At 40.1% G+C, this 24133-nt stretch overlaps 3 protein-coding genes across 3 annotated transcripts; all 3 read right to left on the bottom strand.

The window, feature by feature from the left end:
- Nucleotides 1-12854: 12854 nt before the first annotated feature.
- LOC110886499 (wall-associated receptor kinase-like 20) lies at nucleotides 12855-16355 on the bottom strand. Its single transcript, XM_022134314.2, has 3 exons — nucleotides 15559-16355; nucleotides 15408-15467; nucleotides 12855-14060 (listed from the first exon to the last, which is right to left on the bottom strand). The coding sequence occupies exons 1-3, from the start codon at nucleotides 16352-16354 to the stop codon at nucleotides 13012-13014; spliced, it is 1905 nt and encodes a 634-aa protein (XP_021990006.1). The 5' UTR covers nucleotide 16355; the 3' UTR covers nucleotides 12855-13011.
- A 655-nt stretch (nucleotides 16356-17010) lies between these two features.
- Nucleotides 17011-18925, bottom strand: LOC110883264 (wall-associated receptor kinase-like 20). Its single transcript, XM_022131066.2, has 2 exons — nucleotides 18427-18925; nucleotides 17011-18120 (listed from the first exon to the last, which is right to left on the bottom strand). Exons 1-2 carry the CDS (start codon nucleotides 18923-18925, stop codon nucleotides 17021-17023), a joined length of 1599 nt encoding a protein of 532 aa, XP_021986758.1. The 3' UTR covers nucleotides 17011-17020.
- Nucleotides 18926-19271: 346 nt separating this feature from the next.
- On the bottom strand, nucleotides 19272-22110 carry LOC110886500 (ultraviolet-B receptor UVR8). The gene is made up of 11 exons (XM_022134315.2): nucleotides 21804-22110; nucleotides 21658-21731; nucleotides 21502-21586; nucleotides 21319-21426; nucleotides 21034-21243; nucleotides 20770-20952; nucleotides 20621-20664; nucleotides 20091-20273; nucleotides 19917-20007; nucleotides 19806-19846; nucleotides 19272-19722 (listed from the first exon to the last, which is right to left on the bottom strand). The coding sequence occupies exons 1-11, from the start codon at nucleotides 21967-21969 to the stop codon at nucleotides 19600-19602; spliced, it is 1308 nt and encodes a 435-aa protein (XP_021990007.1). The 5' UTR covers nucleotides 21970-22110; the 3' UTR covers nucleotides 19272-19599.
- Nucleotides 22111-24133: the final 2023 nt, after the last annotated feature.

The raw sequence follows: 24133 nt of genomic DNA, 5'->3' as shown, positions 1-24133 counted from the left end.
ATTGCCAACCAAGCTCTACTTCCCGCCCCTCAAGGCCAACCAGCAGCTCAAGCACCCGCGGTCAATGCTCGAGTCTGCTTTGCATGTGGTGATCCTAACCACTTTGCAAACAGGTGCCCAAACAGGGTGGTTAAACAAGAGCCCAGCAGCCCCAGCAGCAACAACAGCAGCCTCAGCAACAGCAGCAAGCAGCCCATGCCCGAACCTTCAACATCAATGCCCATCAGGCTCAGGCTGACAACAACGTGGTCAATGGTACGTTCCTTGTGAATGGTATTTATGCATCATGTTTGTTTGATACTGGAGCCAATAACTGCTTTGTGTCGTTTGAATTCGAGAAGCTCCTTAGTCATAAGCGCTCTTATCTTTCGTCGTCATTCGAAGTCAAAGTCGCTACTGGAAGAACTGTCGCCGTTAACTCCGTACTCCGTGATTGTACCCTCGAGCTCAACAATCACATCTTCCCGATCGACCTTATTCCGATGCAACTCGGAAGTTTCGACGTCATAGTAGGCATGGACTTTCTTCGTGAAAACCATGCTGAAGTTGTGTGTTTTGATAAGATGATCCAATTCTCGCTCGCAAATGGAGATCTGCTATGTGTGTACGGTGAAACAGCGTCGAAAGGTCTCAAGCTCATGTCGTGTATTCAAGCCAGCAAGTATCTCCGCAAGGAATACCGAGCCTTCTTGGCCAACATTGTAGTAGCGGAGAAGGAAAAGAAAAGGAAAGCCGAAGTCAAAGATGTTCCAGTGGTCCGTGAATTTCCCCAGGTGTTCCCTGATGATCTTCCTGGACTACCGCCAAGTCGTGATATCGACTTTCGTATTGACCTCATTCCTGGAGCTAACCCTGTTGCCAAAGCTCCTTTGTCACACCCCCAATTTCCACGTGTCACCGGTGGGCCCGGTGTGGGGTATGGTGACGTAGTTGGCATCATCATAGACAAACAACACAACATAATAATGCACAGCGGAAGCAGAAATAGATTCATTTCAACTTTAAACAAAATGTAATATTAAATATCACGAGTAGTTGAAACGGATCCACAGGCGGATCAAATAAAATAAGATAATTGTTCAACAGTTTTATTGTCGTCCGAGCTTGCGAGACTATTGTGGACGCTCTAGGAAATAGCCAGCCTAGTACGTGTAGTACCTGCACTTAACCTTTTGGGAAAATACGTCAGTTTACACTGGTAAATACAAATTAACTGACTCATTTTTAAAATGATTGAAAATTGATTCAAATGCTCATGGCATAAAAATATTTTTATAACTTGGGATAATTATGCAATATAATCTTGTGAACGAATTACATGTTACTCGTGCGTTCAGTAGCCCGGGATCTTGTCCGGGTTAAAGATTAATAGACACACCACAATATAGAGTTATAAACTGACGGGTGTACGCCTACACCCCGTGCTCTGGTCGTGGCCATCTCGTAAGATAATGCCAAGGATATCCGGGACATGGTCATTAACCCCCCAAAGGCTTTAAGTAAAACAAGACTGTTTAAACGAGCCGATCAAAATTATTCAATTGAACACCCAAGGGTGCAAGATTTTGTACGCTCGATCAAGCGGTATTCTATATACCGTACCCCAAGCCCGTATAGGGAAAATAAGTTAAAAAGTATTTACCTTAGTAAGTATGAATCACAATTGGCAAGTGAGGGTAGCTTTTACTGGGCCTCCTATTCTGGAACAAAGGTTTATAATAACCTATTAGATTCCTAACGGGTCTTTTATTTAAGCCTAAGCTTGACCGGTTAGTTTTAAGGACGATACGGTTCAAGCGCACGATTAAGCAAAGACCGGATAGAATGTGATTTAGACCCGACAAGTTTGAATACTTGCATAAGATGGGTATACTAAATACATTCTGGATTTTGAGACAAAAATGATAACGTTTGACCCGTTTCGGTCAATTTATGCAAACTAGTTACATAAACCGAACCGAGCGCTAAAAGAGCGTTACGGGTAGCCAAAAGAGTCATATGCAAGTTCCCTGAGAAAATATGCTTTAAATATGATATGATATCAGCAAGTTATGTTCCATTATGCCCCGAATGAATTTAAACTCAATTTATGCCTTATAAGGGCATTTTGGTTATTTAAAAGATTATAAAAGGGTTAAATTGGAAATCTGAGTTACAGGTCTGACTTATACAGTAAATATACTTATTTTGATATATTATAACAGTAGGGTATGACCCATATACAAAACTTATCATTTAAAATCAAACTATGCACCTTAGGGGTATTTTGGTAATTTCACAGGGGCTAAAAATGTCAAAACTGGAAATCTGAGTTCAAAAACTTATACTTACTGTTATTTTATAAAAATATGCTAAATACATCAGTAGGTATAATCCTTATATGTTTAATATGGTTATAACGCATACTATGCGTTAAAAACGCTTAGAAGGGCGATGTAGAGCCGTTTCCGGGTTTTCAAAAGAAAGCTGAGATTTTTATATTTCCAGAATGCTCAAAATAATTTATTTAACAAATAAAATCAGTAGAAAAAGGTTTGGGGTCAAAAGGATTTATAAAACTCATTTTATGGCTTAAACGGTCAAAACCGGCATTAACCGAATCAACTTAGCGACCTATGATACGATCAGCCAAAAATTAAATAAAAATCTTCAAAAATCCCAAAATATTACATAACATCAGTGGGTAAAAAGCTTTATATCAAAAAGTGGCCTTAAATAGGTTATACGCTAAATGCGCCGTTTCTTTAACATAAAGCTATAGTTTTACGATATCGGCCATAACTCAAAATCTGGACCTCCAACTGATCTCGAATTTTCGGTGCAAGTTTATAAATCAGTAATAAAGATTTCTACTCTTTCACTTTTCCAAAAATCACGTTTTATAACAAAAAGGGCAAAATAGTCAACTTTAAGCATAAATCGGAAACATGCATATGAATCGGTTAAGCATAGACTCAAGTTGTAAAAATTCCAGAGAGTTAAACATAAATAAAAAAAGGTCAAAAATAAACTCCAATACAGATCTCAAACATGCATGCATGGATCCGAATCGAGAGTCAATGAAAAAGTCGTTTTATAAGACTTTCGGTTCCGATCCGAGTTTATACTAAAGATTGTCGAATTGATCATGATAAAACATATTCTTATATTCATTATAAAGTTATTTTTGATGATCAAACTGATTGCATGTCATCTACATTACCATTTATGCTATATTTCGCAAAAACACTTCCTGTTGACTTTTTAAGAACATCTTTGACTCGACAATTAGCATGCTTAGAGTGGGAATCAGAGAATACCCTTTTGAGGGTTTGTTTCCCACATAAATACCAACATTTAGGTACTTTCAATTTGAGAAATGACTGAGCCAAATTCGTTTAATCAAAAAGTCAAACTATAACTATGACGGATTGACTTTTGGCTAATAATCTATGATAGAACGAATTAGAGGAAGTTATGGATGCTTACAAGAGTCCTAATGAAGCTTAGATAGCACTTGGAAGTAGCCTCGTTGATCAGAGTGCCCCTGGAGTTGTCTTGTGAGTTTTGAAAGTTTGTGGTGTTCTTGTTTCTCTAACTCAAGACCCAAAAAGTGAAGCATTTGATCAGATTAAATGGTGTTTCTGATGTTACAAGAAGTCTCCAGGTGTCCTCTCATGCATGCAATTCGATTGGTGTAAATGGGAGGTGATGCAAGCTGTTAAACACTCACAAAAATGGACCCAAATACAAAATTCACGAATTTCTGCATCTGGGCATACTATACGGACCGTAAGGTCCCTGTATACGGTCCGCAAGGACCTGTTCAGCATAAGCAATCTTTCATAAATTGGCAGATTTGGCCCCTGTTCTTCGCACGCGAGGTTTTGCCGTTTATCTTGACTCGTAAACCCCCAAACTTGGTTTTTAGGAACCTTGGGACATTTACCAACATGGTAATGTCCTTGGTTAACTTTGCGCTCACCCGAAAGGTCATGAAATTCGACGTTGACGCTTTTAACCCCTCAAGTACGGTTTTGGCCATAACTTTCTCATACGATAACGAAACTTCATGAAATTTTTACCACATATTCTAGTGAGTATATTCTAGCATTACAAAGCTCCGGGGCTGCCAAAAGATCACTCAGAGGTATAAATTCAACATGTTGACACTTTTAGCCCCTGTAGTTTGTAATTTCTCACTTTCGTGCATTTTCCGCTTCGTATGATTCATGATCTATCCGTTTAGGGTTATAAACACCACGTAGGGTTATTATAGAGTCTATTTATCCATTACTGGCACTTTGGACCCTTACGTTCCATAGTTTTCACTGTTTGTCAACTTTAGTCCCTCTAAAGTTTGTTTTCGCTTATGCAAAGTATATGACACGTGTCAATACATTATTGGACGTAAATTTTCGAGGTGTTACATCCTTATCGACTCGCTCCATCCGAAATGCGGGAACTCTCAAACCAACTCCAGGAATTGCTTGAAAAAGGCTTTATTCGCCTGAGCACTTCTCCTTGGGGCGCGCCAGTCCTTTTCGTCAAAAAGAAGGATGGGTCGTTCCGGATGTGCATCGATTATCGGGAATTGAACAAGCTAACCATTAAGAACCGATACCCTTTGCCCCGAATCGACGACTTATTTGATCAGCTGCAAGGTGCCCCATGTTTCTCGAAGATCGATCTGCGTTCTGGTTACCATCAATTGCGGATTCAAGAGGAAGACATCCCCAAAACCACTTTTCGAACCCGATATGGCCATTACGAATTCGTTGTTATGCCTTTTGGTCTAACTAACGCACCCGCGGTTTTCATGGATCTAATGAATCGCGTGTGTAAGCCCTTCTTAGACCGTTTAGTCATCGTGTTCATTGACGATGTCTTGATCTATTCCAAGTCGAAGACCGAACACGCGCAACATCTACGTTTGGTGCTCGAGTTACTTCAGGGAAACCAACTTTATGCCAAGTTCTCCAAGTGTGAATTCTGGTTGGAGGAGGTTCAGTTTCTGGGTCACATCGTGAATAGTCAGGGCATACACATCGATCCCGCGAAGATTGAAGCAGTCAAAAGTTGGATTACGCCTAAGAACCCGTCTGAAGTTCGTTCTTTTCTCGGAATAGCGGGCTATTATCGACGATTTATTGAAGGATTCTCCAAGATCGTTGTGCCGCTTACCGCTCTTACTCATAAAGACAGGCCTTTTGTGTGGGGAACCGCACAAGAGTCTGCCTTTCAAACCCTCAAGCACATGCTGTGCAATGCTCCTATTCTTACGCTGCCCGACGGAAGCGATGACTTCGTTGTCTATTGTGATGCTTCCAACCTTGGTCTTGGTTATGTTCTTATGCAACGGGACAAGGTTATAGCTTACGCATCTCGACAGCTCAAAATCCATGAGAAGAACTACAGAACCCATGATCTCGAGCTAGGCGTAGTTGTCTTTGCATTAAAGATTTGGCGACACTACCTGTATGGTACCAAGTGTACGATCTTCACTGATCACAGGAGTTTACAACATATCTTCAATCAGAGGGAACTTAATATGCGTCAACGCCGATGGGTAGAACTCCTCAACGATTACGACTATGAGATTCGTTATCACCCAGGCAAGGCGAATGTTGTTGCCGACGCGCTCAGCAGAAAGAGTTATGTGCTCAGTATCCGAAATGTTCAGGCCCAGCATGACCTCGAAACCCTAATCCGCGAAGCTCAACATGGTTGCTTTAACGAGCGTACATTGAAGAAAGAGAGGATCTATCACAATGGAGCTCAACTTGTAAGCAAATCCGATGGGATATTCTACTATCTGGACCGAATTTGGATCCCTAAGCGAACCGATTTGCGAAAGATTATCATGAACGAAGCCCACAAATCCCGATACTCTATTCATCCCGGTGCTGACAAGATGTACCAGGATATTCGTTATAAGTACTGGTGGCTGGGCATGAAACGGGATATCGCCCTCTACGTTGGAAGTTGCTTAACCTGTGCAAGAGTCAAGGCTGAACATCAAAAACCTTCCGGCTTACTCGAACAACCGCCGATACCTCTATGGAAGTGGGAGAGTATAGCTATGGATTTCATAACGAAGCTCCCGCCCACGCCATCAGGTCACGACAGTATTTGGGTTATAGTTGATCGTCTAACCAAATCAGCCCACTTCTTGCCAATACGAGAAGACTACAAGGTGGAACGACTAGCCCAGATCTACACCGACGAGATCATTTGTAATCATGGTACGCCTCGCGACATCATTTCTGACCGTGATGCTCGGTTTACCTCAAGATTGTGGGAAACGATTCAAGCGGCCCTTGGTACGTCGCTTAATCTGAGTACTACATTCCATCCGCAAACCAACGGACAGACTGAAAGAATGATCCGTACTCTTGAAGACATGCTCCGTGCGTGTGTCATAGATTTTGGTGGTAGTTGGAACAAACACCTGCCATTAGTCGAATTCTCGTACAATAATAGCTACCATGCCAGCATCCAAATGGCACCATTCGAGGCCTTATATGGAAGGAGATGTCGTTCGCCTATTGTGTGGCACGAGATCGGTCATTCTCAATTAACCGGTCCCGAGATTCTACAAGAGACGACTGATAAAATCCACCAGATTCGAGACAACTTGGTGAAAGCTCGAAACAGACAGAAAAGTTACGCCGATAGAAGACGCAAGCCCCTTAAATTTGAAGTTGGTGACTGCGTACTCCTAAAGGTATCACCTTGGAAGGGTGTAGTCCGATTTGGCAAGAAAGGGAAACTCGCGCCTCGATATGTTGGACCTTTTAGGATTCTGGAAAGGATCGGAGAAGTCGCCTACAGACTCGAGCTACCGGAGGAACTTAGTAACGTCCACCCGACTTTCCATGTGTCAAACCTCCAAAAGTGCCTAGCTGATCATGATCTAATCATACCGCTCGACGATCTTCAGGTCAACGAAACGTTACACTTCGTGGAAAAGCCTGTCGAAATCATGGATCACCAAACCAAGCAACTCAGGCGCTCCCGCATCCCTATCGCGAAAGTCCGATGGGAAGGCAAACGAGGCGCGGAGTTTACTTGGGAACTCGAAAGCGACATGAAAGCCAAGTACCCGCAGTTGTTTAGATAAATATGAAGCATCAAATTGGTAAATCACGGTGAGTGCAGCTTTCAGCCTAATTTCGGGACGAAATTCCCTAAACAAGGGGAGGCTGTAACACCCCGTGTTTTCGAAAGTCGAAGTCAAAGTCAAAGTTTGACTTTTATCTGTAATTAATCTATTTTAAATTTTGTATTATGTGGAGTAAGTGTTGTCTAATCAAATGAATCGAATGTTAATCGAATGTGAATCATTAATCGACCTTAAATAGCAGATAGTGTCAATGCGATAAAGTCAATTAATCGATAATCAAGCTTAACAAATCAATCATCGAACTCAAACCTCGAAAAAAATGCGAACTTTAGTTTTGTTATACGTGTGTGTGTGCCTTACGTGTTACTTGTGCGTGTTACTTTATGTTGATATGTGTGGTGATCTATCATATCGAATCGAAACTCGAAAAGCAATCGAACTCAATTGAAATCGAAACCGAAATGTGAAACTAGGATGCTTATGTTAGATATAGTAGTTGGGACTGAAAGTAATTTGATTAGGAAACCCTATCGTATTTGTATCGTCGTTCACCAAAATCGAAATATCAAAATCGTCGCAAAACACTCAAAAACGGGTTCCGGATCGAACAGGAATCACTGATCGAACAGGCTAGCCGATCGAACATGTTGTTCGATCGAGCAGCCCAACCGATTGGAGACCCTATCCGATCGGTTACCACTTTCCTCTTTTGGAGCCTATAAATAGGGCTGTCATTGTCTTCTTTTCCACTTTTGGAAAGCGCTGACCGAACCGGTCCTTGTTCTTCACTTTTTCTCAGATTTCTCTCAACTCTGGTAAGTTTTCACTCTAATTCTTGTACATTTTTTTATCATTACACGATTCTACACCTTTCTATCTTTCAAATCTTGATTTCTAACCGTGAAATCACCAAGATCTAAGTGTTCTTGGGTGATGTCATCATGGTGTTCTTGAAGAACATCATGTTTTGGCCTCATTCAACCGTGAATAGCTTAGATCTAACCGATTTCCATATAAACAAACTAAAATCTATCATAGATCTAGACATTTCACGGTGTGAAAGATTGAAAGACGGATTTTCCGACTTTCTTTCAACTCTTTTGCACTCATGACCCTGAAACCGGTAGAAACGGAGCTTGAACCAGCTCACTAATCATTCTAACAACCACGTGGTTCAAGGTTCGGATTCTAACTATGAGGTTCACTGATTTCGGTTTAAACGTTAAAATGCCGTTCCGAACAGTTCACTGGCCGGACTTTGGAGATTCCTGTCCGAACCAGTGAAACAAGTAAGAGCCCATGATTCTATGGTTCAACTCGTTGTCAAAATACCTCAAAATCATATCAAAATAATCAAAACAACCAAATGTTAGACGAAAGGCCGACCAGGTCAGAATTGCTGGCCGAACGGCTAGGCTGTTCGAACGAACAGTCCAACCGATCGACTGGGCCAGCCGATCAGCTAGCACATGGCCCCACACTTTTCAACTTCATGGAGTATACTATTGAAGAAGTGATGTACGATCGAGTAAGCTACTCGTTGGTAAACGTTACTCTTCGGATCATGAGATATTATGCTTCAACACTTAATCAATTTTCAACTCATTTGACGCATTCAAAGTGCCACCCGATCGAACGTGCCGTCCGATCAGGTGACACTCTGCCAAGGACTTACACTGAAGTACCTAACCGATCGGTTGGACTAACCGATCGAACGGGCCGTTCGATCGACCGACCTGAAAGGTAAGGATACTTCAATGTTTCCAAATAATGCTGCAAAAACTTCAAAAGTTCAAACCATCATACACAAACACATCCTTCCCAAAGGAAGAAACAATCCACTTGAACTGTCCAAGTCGATCGACCCTCCCGGCCGATCGAACAGACTACCCGAACGGTTAGCCCAACCAAACAGATAGGGCTGTTCGATTGAACTTGCTGTCCGATCGACCAGACTGTTCGACCCAATTTCACTTGTTTGCATTTTCGCGTTACTTATCGTTATACTATCGAACTATTCAGGCTAACCTACTCTTAGCGCTCCCTTCAATCCACAATCAATCACTGTGAGTATACTCGTTCCCTTTGTGCTTTCAGCACTTTTGGGTGTTACATATGTTACTTATCAAATCACAATTAAACACAAACTATTTGAACGCTAACCGATCGCATGTATTACTTGACTAAATGAATGCTTGTTTATTGTGTTTACACGTGGAATGCTGTCTACCTGCCTTAGCAACATAGTACTATAGTTTGGACTCAGCACCCGTTCACACGGGGGTTGTTAAGGACAATTACTTGCATGGATTACGGTGGTAATCGTGTATTGCGAACTGTCTCGGACAGTCAACCCACAGTCGTTGGTACCGATGGTCCCATGTCGATAATTAACATGCTTCGTTTTCCTCTGTGTACGTGTTGGTTATGCGTAAACTATTCGAACTCTATATGCTATGATCAAACTTGTGTACTTACCTTTACATTATATGTATTGACTTTATTTTAACGTATGTGACAGGTGTTTAAAGTGTATGCTTGCTAGGAAAGCGAGGCTAGAATAAGTCTCTAGAGGCCCCCAACAAATAGTTGTCTGTCAAGAACAAGCTTCTAGTGCATAGTTATCTGTAGATCTTGTCAGTCTGGGTCTTTAGGGGCATTTGAACAATATTCATGTTTAATTTGAATCTTAGTTGTCGGAACAGGATTTAATTGTTTGGATGTTATCTGTAACAACTTGTTATTTATTCGGAATACGGTATGGGACGCATCATTTTAAACTGAATTTGTATTGATAGTTGTTGTGGAGACTTCTGGACAATCTGTTTCGCTCAGTGCCATGCCCCGATGATTCCGCCATCGGTTGGGGTGTGACAGCAAGCCTTGGTTTTAATTAATTATACCTATAATTTTCGACCCGAGTGATTATTTGTTTATGATTCCGTTGCATAATTCTTTTTCGAGGACGAAAAAAGAGTAAGTGTGGGGATGTTTGATGTACTGCAAAGTACATATGTTTATAGTGTATATTTTGGTCAGTTTTCAGTTATTTTGAGTCTAGTTTAGGTTAGAATTTCGATACTGCTAACGTTAAGCTTTGATTTCAGGTCCCATAGCTTAAAGTGATGAAAAACGAGTCAAAACGAGCAGTTTGGTAGAAAAACGGGATCCTTACGCGAACTGGAGAGCTGGAAATAATAAAATAATAAGAAAATCAGTTTTGGAGGCGCCACGTGACGCCACCCCCCCCCCCCTCGCGTCACGTCTAGGGTCATAATTCGAAGAAAATGTTTGGCAGGTAGGGTTTTGATTGATTATTCCCAAGAAACTTAACCATAACCCTAATTACGAAATTGGGACATCTTTGGACAATCTTGGAGCATTCTTGGCGCACAATCGAAGATCTCAAGGCATAGGAATCATCGGTACGATTCAAGGGCGAAGAATCGAAGGATCTGTCGGGTTTTCTAATCCCTTGTTTTGTCGATTTCTTTTCTTGAAACTTGTTACAATGAATTCGTTGTTAGACATCTTTGTTTGGTTTCACGTTTTAGTATGCTTGGCTAAACATTTAAGCCACCTAGACTTGATGAATGGATTGATGTAAAGATTTTACCGGTTTTATTAATTGCATGATTTTTATGGACTAATTGTGTTTAGTAAGAGGTTTGGTTTAATGGTTTGATGTATATGCGTGCTTTGATTCGGTTTATTGTTATTATTTGCTTCATATGATTCTTAGTGACGGTCTATATCACAACATAGAGTCATATTAGGGTTTAGGATTTCGGTGAGTGTCTATATCACGTTAGAAAACCTTAACTCTTTAGGGAGAATCGGCCGGTAATCTCTAGAAGTAAATGGTAATAATTTGCTAAGTCTTAGTGTTCTACTAGTCCTAATACCTGGGAAGTGAGGGGCTATTGGTAGGTCTTACCCGGCGAATTTAGATAGTCCTTGGGAAAGGTCATGTCTTGGTTTACCTGTCGGTTTTATTAGTCTATCAAGTCAAATTAATTACTCCAAACTACCCTAGATCTATGATTGGGAAAGAGTAGGTAAACATTAGGGTACTTACACAATAATTAGACAACTGGGAAGAAGTCTAATAACCGGTAGGATTAACGGCCTAGGTAGTTCCACAGGTTTCTCCTTGAGAAGGGTTGAGGGGCCTAGTTGGTTCTTAATAGGTTTAGTATTAAACGATCCCGGTTCCATAATTCACGCAGTTAATTTAATCAGTAATCTCTTAAAAAACGATCCAGGATTCTTGTCTAGGTGGTCTTGTTCTCACATAAGGAAAGTCTTCAGTCTTAATTCGTATTAGTTTAATTCTAGTTTAATTTAGTAGTTTAATTTATATTTCCTAGATTTTTCGTAACCCCCCCCCCCCCCAAAAAAAAAAAACAATTAAAACAAGTTAAGTCGTGTCTGTCTGTGCCTGTTAGGGTCTAGTTGCGTGATACATAGAGTCCTCTGGTTCGATATCCGGACTTCCTAGGTTATACTACATTGATCGGTACACTTGCCGATTGTGTGGTTTAGGTCAAGTCTAGAATTTAAAGTTTTGTCGTGTCTAGTTTAGAGAGTCTAATATAGTTAATTTTCATAGTCTGTTTAGCACACATCAGGGGGGATAGGATGTGTTCGCCTGTGTGTTAACGAGCTTTAATGGTGTGTGCTGGTGGGCCCACCTAATTTCAACCAATAGATTTTTTTTTTTTAAATTTTGTTTAATAGAGAGATTTATACCACACCATGCAATTTGGGGGGGGGGGGGGAGGCTTTAAAGCCCCCATATGACGTGACGCTTAGATGGATCTTACATGGCATGGGGCTTTATACCACCCCTTATGATAATATATAGTAAACTGCATTATAGTGCTCTTTAATTAGTCTTTAGAATAACAAATACTGATAAATCATTTATACTTGATTCAGTTTCAAAATTTGACATGTGTGTGTATATGCATACTCGATCACTCTATAGGCATCAATAACTACATAAAGATAAAATATAGCACAGATAGGAAAAAATTGATTATTGTTGTAATTGTGATAATAGTAATAATATTAGTAATATGATAAAAATTTATTTAAATTATAAAAGCAACTCTTAAGATACACACAGCATATGCTCACTAATATTACCCAAACACATTAAGACATGACAAATGATGCATCATGTTGTCATTTCAGAATCACATAATCTCCTTTGGTCAATGCATCATTTGTGTACATGTGAATAAAAATGTACCAAGAAAGCACACAACCCCCCACGGGAATCACACAATCTACCCTGATCAATACCTTCCTTCCTTTGTGTCATCATCATCACAACACAAAGAGTCTTTTGCGTATAATTTGCAAACCAAAAAGATTACGATATGATCTATTTTGTGGACGGAGGGAGGAGATACTCGAACATTAATGAAAAAGACTCATCGAACTTATTCACATGTCACATTCTCGAGTCCTCTATTTATAAGCTAGCTTATGTACCCTTCTTCCCCAAACACATTCACTTTAAGAGTGAAGAAGCTATATAGTAAATCATTCTTAACCTTCATATATCTCTCCACAAAGAACAAAATGCTCCATGGTCTAAACTTAAAATCCAATTCATATAAGTTTATATTTTGTACAAAAGGAATTTTAATTATATCTTATAATAATAAAAGTTGTGGTTTATTCATAGCATGCAATTTTACTTTGGCAACCACAATTTCTTGAATGACAAATGTGAGTGTGTCCGTTACCAACTTTTGACGAACAAAAAGATGTACTATTAGTCATGACCTCAACACATGCACCAAACAAATGAAACTTATTGTACACTAATATACTTATTTCTAGTCTTTTTAATATATTTCTACAAAGAAAAACATTTGCCTAATTGATGCATTTTAATCTTCAGATTTACTTGTCGCAATGCTAAGGATATACTCGATCTCCTCAGTCACCTCTTTCATCGAAGGCCTATTTTGTCGACGTTCCTCCAAGCACCCTACCGCGAGGAACCCCAATGCTTTCATCGTCTCCAATTCCAACTTGCTAGCACCCTTCTTCAGGTTCGGGTCAACCGCATCCAACAACCTTTCCTCTTCAACAACCCGTTTCACATAAATTGCCAAGTTTACATCATCCGGTGCTCTGTTAAAATCAATTGCTTTCTGGGATGTTAATAACTCCAACAACACGACTCCAAAGCTGTAGACATCACTTTTATCGGTCAACTGATAGTTTCTATAATATTCAGGATCCAAATACCCTAACGTGCCTTGAGCACATGTTGTCACGTGACTTAAATCCGCTTCGGCCAGCCTTGACAACCCAAAATCCGCGACCTTTGCGTTCAGTTTCTCGTCTAGTAAGATGTTGCTAGACTTGACGTCACGGTGGTAGATTGGTGGAACTGCGGAGAAATGAAGGTATGCTAGCCCCTCTGCCGTATCACGAGCAATGTTTAGCCGGTGGGTCCAAGTCAACATGCCGTTGTGTTGACCTTTTAGGTGGTCCAGCAGTGTTCCATTTGGAATGTACTCGTAAACCAGCAATGGCTGATCGAGCTCAACGCAGCAGCCCAGAAGGCGAACTAGACCCCTGTGGTTAACTTGACAGAGGATCCGGACCTCGTTGAGGACCTGATCCGTGCCTTTTGTGTTCCCGACTTTCGCACATTTGACGGCCACAACTGTGGAATCTTCTAGAATGCCTTTGTATACTTCGCCGTATCCTCCAGAGCCTAGGAGCCGGTCTTTTGAGAAGTTGGCTGTTGCCTTTTTTATTTCTTTCCCGGTGAAGACTTTAGCGGTTTTTCCAGAACCGGCGTTTAGGATCTCTTCGCGCTCACGAGCAAGTCGTGCTAGTGCTTCTTTGTGGCGACGGTGACGTTTGTAGAGTAAGAATCCGATTATAGCTGCCACAAGTGCTGATCCCAGGCCGGAGGTCAAACCTGATCATTCAAAAGTCAACGAAATGCTACACCTTAATATGTTTTTATGTAATCATTCGAAACAAAATTTGACTTCTACATGGCATTTGGCAACTAATTTGATTACGACCTAAAATAAAACATACATACATTTGATTTGATTGGTGGATATAAAGCTTAGTCATCATAAATTTGGACTTTGGTCTAATTTTGACTTTAAAACACGGTTTTGACCAAGAAATAGGTTGTTCGTCTTACATGATATAATACAAGAATATTCATTAGTTTCTCCTCAAAATACATTAATTAATTACTTGACAGTGAAGTTTCTCATTGAAAACTTCACTTTTGTAGGTATAACCGAATGAAGTCTGAACTAGAGCTCGTTTAATTTATGAGAGCTAGGGCTTAATCTTAGCTCGACCCGAGCTCAAGCTCTATTTCTATAGCTCAAGCTCGGCTTGTGAGTAGATTTCAAACTTGAGTTCAACTCGTTAAATATTATTAAGAGTTAATTGCCCGGATGGTTCCTGTGGTTTCATGTTTTTTCACGTTTAGTCCTCATCTTTTGGAAATAGCAGTTATGTTCCCTATGGTTTGTCATTTTGTTACTCGAATAGTCCCTGACATTTACTCAGGGGACTATCCGAGTAACAAAATGACAAACCATAGGGAGCATACCTGCTATTTCCAAACTAACTGACATCTACTCACGGGACTATCCGAGTAACAAAATAACAAACCATAGGGAGCATACCTGCTATTTTCAAAAGGTGGGGACTAAACGTGAAACCACAGGGACTATCCGGGCAATTAACTCATTTATTTATTAATTATAATTTTACAAGTAACATAATACATATTAATTTAATTATTTTAATCATCAATTTTATATATTATTATATTATAATTATATATTTACTATATTAAATAAAGTATATAAAATTAACAAGCTCCAATAGGGTCGCAAGTCGACTTGAGCTTAATAAGTGAAGCTTGAGGTTGACCCCATTTATTAAACAAACTTATTTTTAGCTCAGGTCATTAAGGGCATGTTTGGGTAAGCTTTTTGAAACAACTTATTGACTTATTGGCTTTTTGAAAAGTCATAACCTCTAAAATAATGTTTGGCAAAGAGGGTGTATGTGAGGAGGAAAAGCCAATAAGTCAATAAGTCACAAAATCCTGACTTTTCCAAGAAGCCAATAAGTCAATAAGTTGTTTCAATAAGCTTACCCAAACATCCCTTAAAACTCAGTTTGATTCGAGCTTTCAGGCAACACACTAGCGTTACTTGACTCCTTCGACCCGTAAGCCATAGCAGGTCACTTGAAAGAATGTTTAACCAAAAGTGAGATGTTATGATACCTGCAATAAGTGCAGTCCGTTTTGAGTCGCTGCAATCTCCTCTGTTCTCACAAGTATCATCTGTCAAATAAATTACGAGCCATGTTGTAGTTAATTTTTTTAATGAAAGATGATAAAAATGCAAATAATTCTTTTCAAATAAAAAAATTACCTAAGGCACAAACTCCAGCCACACCATCCCAATGAAGTCCAGAATTACACATACACCTACTAACACCACCGGTACCAGACGCCACACAACTAGACCTATCATCACAATCCGTTTGAGTACTACACAACGGCTCAGGCGGTGACACCCACTGAATCTCCACACCAGGAGCAGGCCACCTACTCACCGGCAACGAATAATCCAAACCCACAAAACTCCTATACGCCTGACACCCACCATCCCTTACCCGGATCGAATACGTCGTTGTCGACCCACCCGTCCGAAACGTACAACAAATCGGGGCTCTCCCACAAGCTGAAGCATCAACCGAATTATTAATATAAGAGTGACAAAGACTCGTGGAACTACAGTTCAACGGCGACCTTAAAAGCGATTCGGAGCAGTTAAGGTACAAAATAGTGTTGCTGCTTGTTATGTTGAATGGTAAGCTGGGGTCCAGCTGTACACCGTGAGAGGAAATATCTGCTGTGACGCAGGTGTTGTTGCTGTTCATGAAGCGTGATGGTCGGATAACGAACCGTTGTGTGGTTTGAGAGATTGAGGTGATTGGGTAGGTGTTGTTGAGTGTGTCGAATAATAGGGTGCTTGTTGATGCATCGCAACGGATTTTGTATGACTGGTCGCCACAACCGGGTCCGGTGCTGAGTGGGTATGGGACTTGAGTGGGGCCGCAGTCGGGGCAGCGGGTGGCGGAAGAGGCGAGACCGGCGCATGTTAACATCAGCGCCACCATGAGCATGCTAGCGAAGATGGATCTGGCCGCCATCTTTGAAAGCATTTTGGTTTTAATTTTTAAAGAAGGTATGGGATATATATATCTTTATTTATAGTCTGTTTGTTGTCGTTTTGTTGACTTTTTGCATTATTATATGGCGTTGACTTTGACTATCTACATGACAAAGATAGCTTTGGCATCTATCTTCTCAACTACTTCTGTTGAAATTTATTGTAAAATGTCAGCTAATGTTGTATAGGGATGAGCTCGGTACCGACCGGTACTGAACCGGTACTGGAACCGAAAGTACCGAAATTACTGGTACCGAAAATTTCTAAAAGTAGATATCGGTATCGGTATCAGTATTTGAGGGTAAAGACCGGTACCGAAAATATACCTGGTTCGGTAAATTTAGTATCGGTACCGGGTACCATTTGTTCATCCCTAATGTTGTGATTTCTTCTAGAATAGTAAACAAAACAAAATATGATAGTACTGTTGGCTTCTTAATAAGATTTAATGGTGGTTAATTGCCTTTAATAAGGTTTTATTGGTCAGAAATCACATTCAACTTTTCAAGTATTCAACTCCTCAACAATTTTTAATGATATTTATTGTCAAACGTCAAAGGGAAATGTTCATATTTTCTGGAAAACAAAACATGCTTATATTTGCTTTACATACAACTCTTAATGCAATGAGGTACAGATCGTGATACCAGTGGACAATTTATGAGACTGAGCTATCCCGACGATGATCCACGACACCCATGATATACTCAATCTCTTCGGAGACTTCCTTCATAGTTGGTCGGTTTTCTCTTCGTTCCTCCAAGCAACTCATTGCAAGGAACCCGAATGCTTTCATAGAATCGATGTCTAAGGAAGTTGCGTCTTCCTTAAGTGTCGGGTCAATAACATCCAACATTCTTTCCTCATTCGCCATTCGCTTGACATAGGCAACCAAGTTTACATCGTCAGTCGGTCTACCAAAGTCTATAGCTTTTTGACACGTCAGTATTTCCAACAAGAGTACTCCAAAACTATATACATCACTCTTATCTGTCAACTGATAGTTCCAATAATAATCAGGATCTAGGTACCCTAATGTACCTTGAGCACAAGTCGTCACATGGGTTAAATCCGTATGAGCTAGTCTCGACAAACCAAAATCGGCTACCTTTGCTTTCATCTTATGGTCAAGTAAAATATTGCTAGACTTCACGTCACGATGGTAGATGGGGCGAGATGCAGAGAAATGTAGGTATGCGAGCCCTTGGGCTGTGTCATGAGCAATACTTAGTCGTTGACTCCATGTTAACGGTTGTTCTTTTTTATCATGCAAGTGATAAAAAAGGCTTCCGTTTGGAATAAACTCGTACACCAACAACGGTTGTTTTTCTATGCAACAACCTATAAGGTGTACAAGGTTCTTGTGGTTGACTTGCCCGAGGATTCGGACCTCGTTTAGGACTTGATCAATGCCTTTGGTGTTCCCAACCTTTGCGCATTTAACAGCCACCGTCGTGCCGCAATCCAACAAACCTTTATACACCTCACCAAAACCTCCAACGCCGAGAAGACCGCTTGATGAGAAGTTGTTTGTTGCCCTTTTGATCTCTTTAGTGGTGAAGATCCTGGCAGACTTTCCGCCATCACTTGAAGCTACCACCTTTTCACGCTCAATAGCAAGTTGTTTTTGTTCTGATTTGATTCTGTGATGGCGAATGAGCATCGTTGTCGCGAATACAATTGAAAGAATCAATATCACACCACTGCACATTGTAGCCGCCAAAAGTATGATTCTTCTTGGTTTGATTCTTGTGTAATCTGCAATAAACTGAATCATTAATATATATAGAGTAAGGTTAACATACAAAAAGCCTTATCATACATCACGTAGGAGACAATGGTAACCGTTGGATCAGGGGTATAATCACGCATGGGACCACATAATCATGCATGGGACCACATAATCACGCATGGGACTATAATCACGCACGTTCTATGATAATAACGCACGTTATATTTTTTGTCATGTATGTTAATGTAGGTTAAGCCTTGAAGTACATTATACTTTCTCAATATATAATTTATTTGAAAGGGTAATTAGTTTCACTATGCATTAATCGTTACCTGAAGCGCACTGGCCGGCAATTGCATCCCAGTGAAATCTAGGCTTACAGAAGCACCTTAGTGCTCCATCGTTAGCAGCCTTACAAGTGGCGGTTGAATCACAACACGCATCCGTTTTACAAGGTGGCTCGGGCGGTGACACCCACGTCAACTCAATGGAATGATCAGTACAATTGATACGAGAGAATGTGAATTGCAAAGAGGCGTTCAGCTGGAGGCTGTAAGCTGTATGATCAGCTGTAATGCAGGTGTTTGGTAAGAGACGCGGTTGATGGATCACAAGAGTCTGATTTTTTGGAAAGATTGATTTGATCGAATAGGTGTTATTGAGTGTATCGAACTTTAACACACCACTATCGCACCTGATCTTGTATGACTGGTGGCCGCATGTGGGTTCCGTGCTGAGTGGATATGAGACGGGAGTGGTCCCACAATTCGGGCAGCGTATAGCCTTGGTACAAGTGGTATGCACCAGCAAGATCACCATAACTACCAACATTCTTACAGCCAAGTTAATTTTCATCTTGAATGGAGGTTAATTAGAAGAACTAAAGTCTGGACCAGTCCAGCATTTGTAGGATGGTGTTTCGCCAACCCATATGCACACAGGTTGTTGATCAAGTTGTACGTCACAAACGTACAATGCACCTTATTGTTTACCTAACAATCGTTTTTGGTGCACGCATTCTTGTCTCTCCCACATACCGAAAGTGGTTATTACAAATACAATGGACACAGGTCCATAGAAATCTAATGATTTCCTTTTTGGGATGGAAGTTTATAATTGGAAATCTCAATAAGTTAAGATCCCATAACAACAGGAACCAATACAATGATATATAGAGAATACTGCTAGAGTTTATTATAAGAGAAAAGCAGTTACATAAACAAAGGAAAGCAACACAGTAAATAGGTAGAGGTGAAAGCCCAATAGATTATGAGCCCAAAAACTATCTAGGCTAATCTAGTTAAACAGGCTAAGTGAAAGCCCAATAGATTTTGAGCCCAAAAACTTATTATGCTAACAATGATCACATGCATACATATGCTTCTACATGCAAGCATATTATTTTATGTACTTGTGCAGATACTTGTACTAAATGAAAGAGCAACCGCTGACCCAACAAAACTTATTATGGCTGTGTGAAAGCACCCAAGAGGGAACGGAACTCTTCAGGTAAGTGAGTCAGCAAGAACAAGTGTGTGCCACCAGCCACACGCAACGGCTCTTGGTACATAGCCATCTAGTTCAACTTGAGATGGAACGTTGCGGTCTACGACATCCCCCAAACCAAGCTGCAAGTAGTCAGGAAGTGTAATTTAGGACACAATAAACCATGGGTTAATTAATTAACTCTGGTTAAGTGAGCGATGTGTACCTGACCATACTTGTTCCATCCCCAGCAGAACACCTTCTCGTCTTCACAAATCCAATGCATAAAAGAATTAGTATTTTAAACCATTCGACATTTCTCTAATGAATTACATACCTGTAACAATAGCACTGTGTCGAGCCCCACACGATACCACTCTTGCGTGTTCATTTTCAAGACTAGGATCATCTAAAAGCCGTGGCAAGGTCTGATAACAAACCGCACATTAGCAAGTATACAACACGAAGATTAAGAATAATAATAAGAAGAAAGCACGAGTGAATTAAGGACCTCAGCATGATCGGTTCCAGTACCCAATTGGCCAAACTGATTCCCGCCAAAGGCATACACAGCACCATCACTTGAAATGCAAATTGTATGCCAAAGACCAGCAGCAACGCCATCTATGCGGATGCCCAGCAACGATGATACACATGTAGGGCTTAGCTCATCCTCAGTACTTCCTTGCCCACACTATATCACAAGAAAATCACAACTTAGAATCCTGAAATGCAACCACCAAATGACCTGTGTGACATAAAGGAAAACTGAAGAACATATATAGATATAATTTTTGTAAAATAAAAAAAAAAAAAAAAACATTTATCGCCTTTCACATAGAACTTCATCTTGAACATTCAGACTTGATCAGTCTGCTTTTTCTCCATTTCTAATAATTAAAAAAATTGTTATCAGGACATAATCCCCACCAGTTCAGGAGAACTAAGAAACATATGGCTGTCATAAGCACATATCATCATATCATACTCCATAAAAAAACATGTGGTATATGAAACTCTTTCAAAGCAAAGAATTGTCACCTGTCCATAGAGGCCCCAGCCAAAAGTCACTAATGCCCCAGCATCTGTAGAATAACATACACATGAAATAAAAAAGCACACTATCACTTTCATCACAATCTACTAAACTAGTACAAGATACAAGGGATACTATGAATACAAAAGCGTACCGGTAATTACGGCACTGTGTCTTCCTCCGCAAGCAATTCGTCTAATATAATTTCCAGGGATGGTTCTTAGTGGTGATGTGCCAATGCAAGGTATAGGACGTGGCGAAGATGCCATTCGAATGCGGGACCCCAAACCTAGCTGCCCCTCACCTCCATATCCCCAACCCCACACCTGGCCCATATCTACTCACACAAGCCGCAATACACTAAGAATATATATTAACTACTATTACTATACAAAGTTAAGTTATAAGTTGAGGGGACCTGATAATGCCAATGTGTGTCGCCCACCAGCCGCAACTGTGGTTATCTTAACCCCTGGATTCATGAAAGCTACCAAACATGGCAAAGCTGTGAGAGATTCATCACCTGACGACGAGCTTTCACCTGCATGTCTAGACACACGTCGCCTTTTCGTACCTTCATGCGTAGCGACTACATCCGTTGATCTTGATCCCTCTGAGTGAGGGCTCACTTAATATCATAGTTAGTGAACTCAACAGTTACCATATTCCTATGCCAATGACTGCAATGATTAATATTACCTACCTTGATCAAGTAAGTCTGTTTCTGGATCTTGATCTGTGTATGGGTCTCCAACAACTGTTCCAAACGGCACACACTCTTTCCATCCCCATGTATACACCTCTCCAGCCACTGTATATACACAAAAAAATATAAAAAATTTGTTTCCAGTTCTATAAAAAGGAAAAAAGTATTAGCTAGCAGTACCTGTTACACAGACACAATGTGCCCAACCTGCTGCAGCTTTCACCACTGAAACTTCATTCGGAAGAGGAAAAGGTTCCGGTGTTTCCTTAAAAAAACAGCACATTAGCTTCTTTCATATGAAACACGTACGAGGAATAGACGAAAAATTAAACACACCCCATGTCTCCCTGAAGTCACGTAGCTTTGACCAAGATCATCAGTTGCACCCCATGTGATCAGCTTCCCAGTGTCTGATCAAAAGCTTCACGAGTAAATATAATAATATATGCAAAGGAAGAATGAATATATAAAAAATTAGTGACCTGAAATGGCCATAGCAAACCCACAGCCGCCACCACAAACGTCCGTCCAGAAACGACCAGCGTCAGTTGACGGTGGGAGGTTAACTTCGACCGGAGAAACTAACGGCGAGCGTTGAGGTAAGGCTGCAGGTAAATACCCCCACATGTGCACCGTCCTCATCTCCATGGTCAACAAGATTTCTGGAAACTTCTGGAAACAATGTGTGTGTTTGAAATGGAAGTTGGAAGGTTATTTGGAAGCTCAGTGCTTCTAAATGGAAGCATGAGAATGGATATATATAGTTGTGTTGTATGTATACGTGTCAAAATCGGGTCATTGTTATTCATATTTTATGGTTGATGTGAAATGGGCCACGTGTATACAACACCCATGGATATAATTTTTGAACAAAAGAAAAATATTTTTAGTTTTTTTTTGTAAGTTTTTGAAACAGTGCTTCCAATTCCAATGAACATGCGGTTCAAATGTGGGGTTAAAACTTAGAATTTTTGAAACAAAAGTTATACACTTTTTCTGTCATCTTGTTTTTGATTGTCGAAACAAACCCGAACTTGACGGGGGAAATCCGATTTACATCCACGACAACTGTAGTATTACTCCGATTACCCGAATCTCTTTATCCAAACTAAAACCACATGTTATATTATATAGAGAGAGAGAGTTATGTTAACGTATATGAGCACTTATCCTATATTATGTACGCGATCATCTCAGCCGTCAGATCTTCATCCCACATTGAAATCGCATGTTGGTTTTTTGTAACAATTTCGCATGTTGGTTTTTTAATATGCGAATTCATCAAAATTACCACATGCGAAATTGTTACAAAAAACAACATGCGATTTCATCAAAATTATCACATGCGATTTCATTCATGCTATTTTATAACATGCGATTTCACATCGCGTACGTAACGTACGTTAAAGACATTTTGTACAATACACTTTTTCTCTATATATATTATAATTATAATTTTAATAATATAATATTTATATTAAAGTTATTATAAACTTGATATGGATTGTTATAATTAAATGTAGTTGGATATTGCAAATTTAAAATCAGTTTTAAAGATGGTTATCTGAATAGGTTGCTTTTAACCATCTTTCTATACTAACAAATAAATAAATAATTGACACATCTCACTTTCACATGTTTTCTTACTTTATTTTCTTATTTATCTCTAATATTAAATTAAATAATAATAATAATTTTAAACAAAATATATTAGATAAGAATAAATATTTATTTTTCTATAAATAATTTTAAACAAAAATTTAGATAAGGATAACTGTTTGCTTCTATTATGATCATATTAAATAGAGTAAATTGCAAGTTTTGTCCTTTATGTTTGTCCCAAATTTCAGGCACTGTCATTTACCTTTAAAATTGATGAGTTTTGTCCTTAACGTTTCAGAATCATGCACGGTTTGTCCTTTAGCCCAAAGCCAGTTAGATTTTTTGGTTAAATTTGATTATCCAAGGGTATTTTTGTCATTTCATCATCCAAGGGCTGTTGTGTAAAACACTTTATATTAGAGGGACTATTGTGTCAAATTTAAAAGTGTATGAAATAAAAATCTGATCCCTCTCTCTAAATTAACTCCTGCACATTCTCTCTCTCTCTCTAAACTAAACTCTCTCTCCCTCTTCTAAGATAGCGACGATGATGGTGGTGATCCGGCGTGACGGAGTTGGTGGTGATCCGGCGGATGGAGGTGGTGTCGTGATCCGACGACGTCATCTCCTCCACCTCCACTTCCACTTCCACCGTTATCGTCACCGTCGACAAGTTCCGATCTCCGATCAGATCTCCTCTTTCCGGTACTATCAATGTCGCGCCGTTGGCAGTTGATTTGGCAGTTGGTGGGTTAGTTCGACGGCGCTCTTGGTGGTCGTCCGGTGTGACGGTGATGGTGGTGATTCGGCGGATGGAGGGCAGTCACACTTTTAGGTAAGAGAACCTAGCCCCTTTATCATTTCCTCTCTCTTTCCCTCTCTAAAACCAGTCACCGGAGATGAAATCCCGGCGACGTGGTGACGATGAAAGTCCTTCTCTCTCTAAACTCCGGTTCACGGTCATAACAGTGGCTTTTATTTATGAACGAGTTGTTTGATTAGAACAATGGTTGAAGATTGGATGATGTTTTAATTTGGGGGTGGTGATTTGGGGGTTTTGTTTATGAACGATGGTTGAAGATTGGATGATGTTTTAATTTGGGGGTGGTGATTCAGATCTTAGATTCAAAAGGTTCAACAAGTGATTTTGAGATGGGTTTTCGATTAGGATTGGAGGGGGTTTTTACAAGGGTGTTTGGTGGAGTGTGGT

Source organism: Helianthus annuus, chromosome 14 (genome assembly GCF_002127325.2).
Source record: "Helianthus annuus cultivar XRQ/B chromosome 14, HanXRQr2.0-SUNRISE, whole genome shotgun sequence".
NCBI classification, from domain to species: Eukaryota; Viridiplantae; Streptophyta; class Magnoliopsida; order Asterales; family Asteraceae; genus Helianthus; species Helianthus annuus.
Note: the sequence above shows the minus strand (reverse complement) of the source record. Positions and strands in the feature narration are given on the sequence as shown.

What these genes read in the sequence shown, in the direction of transcription:
- LOC110886499 (XM_022134314.2), bottom strand. Translation starts at nt 16,354, where the DNA reads ATGCTTTCAAAGATGGCGGCCAGATCCATCTTCGCTAGCATGCTCATG. An exon ending in GGCTGGAGTTTGTGCCTTAG is followed by an intron (nt 15,468 to 15,558) that starts GTAATTTTTTTA and finishes TTTATTTGACAG; the next exon opens with ATGATACTTGTGAGAACAGA. An exon ending in ACGGACTGCACTTATTGCAG is followed by an intron (nt 14,061 to 15,407) that starts GTATCATAACAT and finishes TTGAATGATCAG; the next exon opens with GTTTGACCTCCGGCCTGGGA.
- LOC110886500 (XM_022134315.2), bottom strand. Translation starts at nt 21,969, where the DNA reads ATGGAGATGAGGACGGTGCACATGTGGGGGTATTTACCTGCAGCCTTA. An exon ending in ACATTGTGTCTGTGTAACAG is followed by an intron (nt 21,427 to 21,501) that starts GTACTGCTAGCT and finishes GTGTATATACAG; the next exon opens with TGGCTGGAGAGGTGTATACA. An exon ending in ACACAGTGCCGTAATTACCG is followed by an intron (nt 20,665 to 20,769) that starts GTACGCTTTTGT and finishes GTTATTCTACAG; the next exon opens with ATGCTGGGGCATTAGTGACT.
- LOC110883264 (XM_022131066.2), bottom strand. Translation starts at nt 18,925, where the DNA reads ATGTTGGTAGTTATGGTGATCTTGCTGGTGCATACCACTTGTACCAAG. An exon ending in TGCCGGCCAGTGCGCTTCAG is followed by an intron (nt 18,121 to 18,426) that starts GTAACGATTAAT and finishes AGTTTATTGCAG; the next exon opens with ATTACACAAGAATCAAACCA.